At 43.9% G+C, this 7004-nt stretch overlaps 1 protein-coding gene across 1 annotated transcript; it reads left to right on the plus strand.

The window, feature by feature from the left end:
- Nucleotides 1-244: 244 nt before the first annotated feature.
- Nucleotides 245-6953, plus strand: Pla2g12b (phospholipase A2 group XIIB). Its single transcript, XM_055614364.1, has 2 exons — nt 245-429; nt 5511-6953. The coding sequence occupies exons 1-2, from the start codon at nt 264-266 to the stop codon at nt 5627-5629; spliced, it is 285 nt and encodes a 94-aa protein (XP_055470339.1). The 5' UTR covers nt 245-263; the 3' UTR covers nt 5630-6953.
- Nucleotides 6954-7004: the final 51 nt, after the last annotated feature.

The raw sequence follows: 7004 nt of genomic DNA on the forward strand, positions 1-7004 counted from the left end.
CTGGCCTCTGTTTTCATCACCACACATGGGTGTGGACTTGAAAATAACTATATCACAAAAAGTAAGATAGAAAACAGACTAGAGTCACTTGCGAAGCTAATAACAACATTACAGTTTAGCATCCTGTGTTTGGAGACAGTCTGAGTCCTTGAACTGATCTAATACGTGGCACACACTTGAGAAGTGGCTGGCTCATAGTGAGGTGGGCAGGGTTGCCTCAGGTCCCGGTCTAAACGTGGCACTCCCCTGCTTCACTTTCACAGATGGACTTGGGCATTCCAGCAATGACCAAGTGTTGCAACCAGCTGGATGTCTGCTATGACACCTGTGGTGCCAACAAATACCGCTGTGATGCAAAATTCCGATGGTGTCTCCACTCCATCTGCTCCGACCTCAAGCGGAGCCTGGGCTTTGTCTCCAACGTGGAAGGTAGGTCTCTTAGGGACACATCCCAGAGACAGGGACTTTTGCTCCTGCTTTTGCACGGGAGCCAGGGATCCCTCTTTACTGGAGTGATGGTCGGAGCTTGCTGGAAAGCTGGAGGGAGAGACTAGCTGCTCTTTTATGAAAGATCTTGCTGCCCATGAGCTGCTGGAAAGGCCTCAGCAACCGGCTCCACAGAGAATGAAAACCTGCCTTTAAGACTGGAGAAAATGCTCCCGCACCCTGTCAACTACCTTCCACTCAGTACTCCCTCTATAGAGGACCGTGTGCTTGGCCTAAAGCCCCTTTTCAGAGTTTGCTCTTAGTCTGGGCAGGAACTTTAAAAACCCTCTTTTGTGTGTGTACAGCTTTCTGTGTGCTTCCGGGTAATTATTTTTAAACACTGCCTAACTGCTCCCAGCTCTAACTCTGTAATTTCTTTTTCCTAACTCACTGTCCAAAAGGTTTTAATCTCTCCACTTCAGAAGCCAGAACATGATAGCCCAGTAGTAATGTTCAAAGTTTCCAGATGGGAGAGGTTGAAAACCAGGCTCCTATGAGCTACAGAGATACCAACTGTGGGAGCAATCTTGGATGTGGTTCTTGGATGTGTCTAGAAAATAGTTTTAATGTGAATGTGTGAGGGCCTAGGAATGTGGACTATTCCTGGGCCTTGTAAAAAGGAGAGCTCTCTCTATCCTGTGTCCACATAGGGTGGAAAGAACTGCTGTTGATGTAGGCTCGGGGCAGGGAAGGGCTCTAGTCCAACTTCCTATTGATTTTTCTTCTTAAGTATCTCATTGTTCTCCCACTGGCCGGGTTGCTGCAAATTCTGTTTTATGTTCCATCAAGTGAGGGCCAGCCACTGGGACCAGCTAGATTTTAATATCAACTAAATCTGATAGGCTCCACCTGCAGTTGTGGCCACTTTAGTTTTTCCTTCTCTATAGACTAAATATAAGCCCTCGAGTTCCACACGTTGTAGGTCAACCCCAGACCACCTCTTCAGCACTATTTCAGGCATCCTGCTCTCCCACACTGAAATATGTCTGGGTTGAACGCCCAGGCTTCCCACCCTAAAGTTCCTTCTGCATAGAATGTTTGAGCATTTGAGCGTTGTGTGTATTTGAGACAGTGTATTTGAGGCTGAGTGGTGGTGGCGCACGCCTGTAATCCCAGCACTTGGGAGGCAGAGGCAGGTGGATCTCTGAGTTCTGAGGTCAGCCTGGTCTACAGAGCAAGTTCCAGGACAGCCAACGCTACACAGAGAAACCCTGTCTCATAAAAAAAAAAAAAAAAAAAAAAAAAAAACTCCAAAAACAAATACAAACAAACAAACAAGCAAGCACAAAAACACCAGTGTATTTGAAATGTAATTTGTGTGTCATTTAACTCATTCAAATACTGGTTGAATATGTCTAGAGTTACACAATCAACCCCATATTCATCATCTTCCAAAGAAACCCTATAGCCATTTCCTTCAGACTCCCCCTACTCAGCCAGGAGCAACTGTGAATCTAATTTGTACGCTTAGGAAGTATGAAAAGATCATTCCTTTTTTTTTTTTTTTTTTTTTTTGCCAAATAGTCCATGATATGCCTTCTGACATCATCTTTATCTGTCCATCAATTGATATTTGGTTTGGCTTTGGTGTTAATCCTGCTACCATGATCACAAACATATTAGTATCTGCAGAAACCATGCTTTCATTCTTTTGTGTGTGTATATGTGTGTACATACATATATATGTGCATATAGATATACCTATATATGCATATATATGTAGAAGAGAAATTGATGGATTATACAACTAATATATGTTGAACTGTTTGATAACCTAACAAAATGTCAAACCATTTTAGATTCCCCGAAGCTCCACTTTCTTCACATCCTTGTCAACATTCATGTTGTTTTTGTTACAGAGCCTGAGCTCCCTGGCAACTGGCGGTATTGGACACGTAAATGCTTAGGAGAGGTGTCTATCCAGGAGCGTTACCCCTTTTCTTTCGCTTGTTGTCACCGAGTCAGGAGACCTTTGTTTCTAGTCTGTTGTCAGATTCATGATTTACAAGCATCCACACATACATCCCTGCTTTGAGACAGGGTCTCTAAGTAGCCCGGGATGATGCCAAAATCCCAGATTCCTGCCTCAGCCTGTGGTCTGGGTTACAGGTGGCCACCACCACAGCAGCTTCTCCTTATGCTATTTTTTGAGGCCCAGGAAGCTTACATTTTGATGAAGTGAAATTTATTTATTTTCATCAGTGGTATTTTGCTGTCACATGTAATAACTAGACTTTACAGGCCCAAGGTTAAAAACATCTACTGATCTTTTTCTTCTATTATATTAGCTCTTGGTTTAGGTTTGTGATCCACTGAGAATCATTTGTACATGGTATTAGAACCTTTGCTCAGATGAAGCCCGTGGTAGCTCAGTAACCAATTGGTTTCCCTAGTAAGGGGAACAGGGACTATTTCTGACAGGAACTCAATGGCAGGCTCTTTGACCTCCCCATCCCCCAAGGGAGGAGCAGTCCTGCTAGGCCACAGAGGAGGACTTTGCAGCCAATCCTGAAGATACCTGATAAAACAGGGTCAGATGAAAGGGGAGGAGGTCCCCCCATCAGTGGACTTGGAAAGGGGCAGGAAGGAGATGAGGGAGGGAGGGAGGGTTGGGAGGGAATGAGGGAGTGGGATACAGAGTTAATAAAATGTAACTAATAATAAAAAATAAAATAAAATAAAGAATAGGTTTGACCCCGGTTTGTGGCTATCCTGATGATTTAACTCTGATGTTGAAATACTATTTTTTTCCCACATTAAACTATAAACTGTAATGAGTGATCTCTCTGCGCTTGACCCTGTGCTATTCCACTGATCTGAAGCAGCATCTGTATCCCTATCTCCATAGCATTTCAGTAACCTGGAAGTTAGGATGTGCCCTTGACCCTTGTTCTTTGTCAGATCCCTCCGGACACTCTAGATTCTTGTCATTCCTATGAAATTTTAGGACCAGCTTGTTAATTTCTGCAAGAAATGACAAGAAATGACAGCTTTGAGCTGTCATCCTCAGAGCTTTGGTTCAATCTGTGGATAAATTCTAGTATTTCTACTTTTACAAAATTGTGTTTCCTAGTCCAAGAACATGAATGTCTTTTATTTTTCCCCACAGTATTATCATTGTCATAGCAAAGGCTTTGTGCTTCTTTGGTATTTTTTTCCCCATTGTGATGTTATACTAAATGGAACTGTTTTCTTAATTTTAAAATTTTAATTTTAATTTGTTTTCTATTTTTTTACATGTGTGTTTATGATGGAGCCAATGTGTAGGTCAAGGGGCAACTTTTTGTGTCGGCCTCCCCTGGTCTCCTGACCTGGCCTCTCATCTCATCATAGGGTGCTGAGGTAACGCTGGAAGCCACCGGGTTCAGTCCGTTTTCGTTTTTTGTTTACTAGAGACAGCTTTTCACTAAGCAGCCTTAGCTTGCCTGGAACTCACTCTCTAGACCAGGCTGGCCACAAACTTGGCTGTGCCTCCAGGGCTGGGATTAAACTCCTGACTCCAGCTTTTGTATGTGGGCTCCAGGAATCAAACTCAGACTGTGTCGGGCTTGTGTGACAAGTGCTTTTACCCACTGAGCCTTCCTCCTGACCTTTTAATTTTCTTGGCAGGTGATTTGTTGATGCTGTACAGAAAGACAAGTGATTGATTTCTGCCTATTGATCTATTTTTTGATCTGGCTGCATTCTTGCACAAATTCTAGTAGTTTTTCAGAACATGCCTCAGTCTTTACATAAGACGTCATCAGCACATCAAACTGTAATTTGCACTCCTTCTCTTTCTTGACTTTATGGCTAGAACTTTACTACCCCAATCAACAGACATTTTAAGAGTTCATTTCCCTGTATCTTCTTCCGGTTCTGCAGGGGAAAGGCGCCAGCCTTAGCTCTGAGCATGAGTACTGGTTCTTCCTAGGTGGCCCCTGTCGGGCATGGAAGTCCTCCTCCTGGGTTGTTGAGTGTTTCTATCATGGAAAGGTGTTGCAGTCTTTTTGTGGCGTGTGACTTTTACTCTATGGGTAGGTGGGAGCTGTACTGATTTCAGTGTGTTAAACCAGCGTGTGTACTTAAGATGAGCCCCGCTTGGTTGTGGTGTGAGTCCAGCTGACTGGTGTCTGCTGAAGATGTTGCATTGAGTCAGGAGAGAGATTTGTCAGTGGCTTTTATTCCTCTTGTTTCTCTGATTTTTGTTGTCAAAATAATACTAACCTCATAAAATGAAACAGATATAATCCTAAGTTTTAGAAGTATTTAGAAGTTATTGCTATTATTTGTTTTAAACATCTAGCAAAAATTTCCTTGAAGCCATATGGGAGTGGATTTCCTTTGGAGATGTATTTTTAGGGACTAACAATCTATTTTTATTTTCTATTTTATTGAGCCAGTTCTGAGGAGAGTTTATATTTTCTTTAAGTTTTCTCAATTTTCTGGCTTGCCCACAGTATCTGCTATGCTAGTGAACCAGAGTTCACCTTTTGGGGTGCCTTCCCTCAGATCTGCTTCTCCCAAGGGACAGGAACCTCCCCATGAGTTCCCAGCCATCGTGGTATAGCATAACTTGCTGCTGTCCTGTTTGTTTGCCTGCTCCATTTCTTGGTCTGGACTATGAGAGCCTTGAGTTGGGGATGAGACATCTTATGTGCTCGTCTCTGGTACCAACGAGAATGGCTGATGAGCCTGTCTTTCATACATATATTCCTCTGTCAACAAATGATTATGCAGACCACACCTGAGTAGGGTAAGCAATGGGAAGTTTGATAGCGTGTCTGAATGAGTATTCTAAAATCACGGTGGTGGGATTTCTAATGCCTTCCTCTGGGGGAGCCTCAGAAGTGAGGCACCAGCAAGCAGATCTGCTTTATCGGAATAGAAGGGGGCCTTTTCTGAAAGTGCCTGTCTTATGGGGGAGTTCATCCTCTTGATTCTGTCTCTGCCATGTCTGGCCATCACCCTGGAAACATGCTGCCTGGCATGCTAGTGGGGTGGTCTGTGCTGATCTTTCTGCTTCTTTTCGTCTTTTCAAGCAGCCTGTGATTCTCTGGCTGACACCGTGTTCAACACCGTGTGGACCTTGGGCTGCCGCCCCTTTATGAACAGTCAGCGGGCGGCCTGCATCTGTGCGGAGGAGGAGAGAGAAGAGCTATGAAGACAAGGCGATTCTGCCAGACTTTCAGTCACACCAGGGCTCAGTTTCAGAAATGGTGCTGTGACGGAGGTACCGTCCTTGTCCTTTCTTCCAACCCTTCGGAGACCACAAGCTGGAGAAGGGAAACAGCAGGCCTTGTCTTTTGAGAAAGTTAAGAAAAAGATGTGCAGAGTCTGAAGACTGTTTACGCTAACATTGGTCGCCCCAGCTAAGACACACACACCTGGAAATTCAGTTCAGCTGGAAGAGAACTAGCTCCTGCTATCCCTAGATCTGATCATGATAGTCATAAGCCAAATCTGGGGGAGCCCAAACACTTATTTGGGAGATAAGGACTTTTCTCTGGTCCACGTTTCAGTTGCCAGTTTAGCACCTCACATTTAATAAAGCGCACTTTTTAGAAAACTTGAAGAGAGATGAATGAATTCCATTTTCATGTACAGTTCTATTTCACTTGAGGACAGAATCCAGGCTGGTAAGTTCTGCCCATGAGGATGCTAAGGGTGCTTAAGAGACAAACCCTGGGCAAGCAGGCCCTTGTCAATAAAGGTTGGGTGGGGTTAGGGTCCTGAGGGTCCAGGGCTCCTCCAGTGGCCACTCCTATGGGTATGCCCCCATTGGCATGCTCAGACTCCAAGCTGTGTGAGAGTCATTTGAAGATCCGAGATGTGTCTGGTTAGGGTAGAAGACGTGCCTACAAATGACAGGAAGTGACGCCATTCCCTCAACTGTGGCCCTCAGCACTGACTGTGGATTAGGAGTACTTGTGGGCCCTTAAATGTAGCCAGTCAAGCCTGGGGCTGTGCCCAGGCTACTTCCAACACTGAAGGTATTCTGTTGCTCCCAGAAGGCCATCAGTGTAGATCATAATTAGCCAACAAAGCCACACCAGCCAGATTGAGCCCAAGGCCCGCTGTTTTGTACATTTTCAAATGCAGCCACATTTACTTTCATCTTTGTTTAAAGCTGCTTTCACTGTGTAATGTCAGAGAGAGGTTATGACAAGGACTGAAAGACCCCAAAGTCTAAAACAGTCACCTTTGGCTTTGGTTTCTGACCCTAAATTCTCACTTCCTCTCTTCCCCCTCCTAATTTCATTAAGTTGAACCAGAATTGTCAATCATCCCTCGTGGCAATTAGAGAGAGAGAGAGAAGAAATGAATCGTCCATTGCAGCCTCTTTGAGAAAGAAAAAGAAACCTTTGTTGATTATATGTAAAGTCAGAGTTAACTGGAGTATCAAGGAGCCAAATTCAGCTGCAGATAACATTCATCTTTGTAGTTTATGATATTTATTTCAATAAAATTTATTGAGCACCTGCAAAGTAAGAGTATGATATAATTTTATATCTTTTCCTATTGTCACAAATACTAAT

Source organism: Psammomys obesus, unplaced genomic scaffold, assembly GCF_907164565.1.
Source record: "Psammomys obesus unplaced genomic scaffold, mPsaObe1.curated_primary_1811, whole genome shotgun sequence".
In the NCBI taxonomy this organism is placed as follows: Eukaryota; Metazoa; Chordata; class Mammalia; order Rodentia; family Muridae; genus Psammomys; species Psammomys obesus.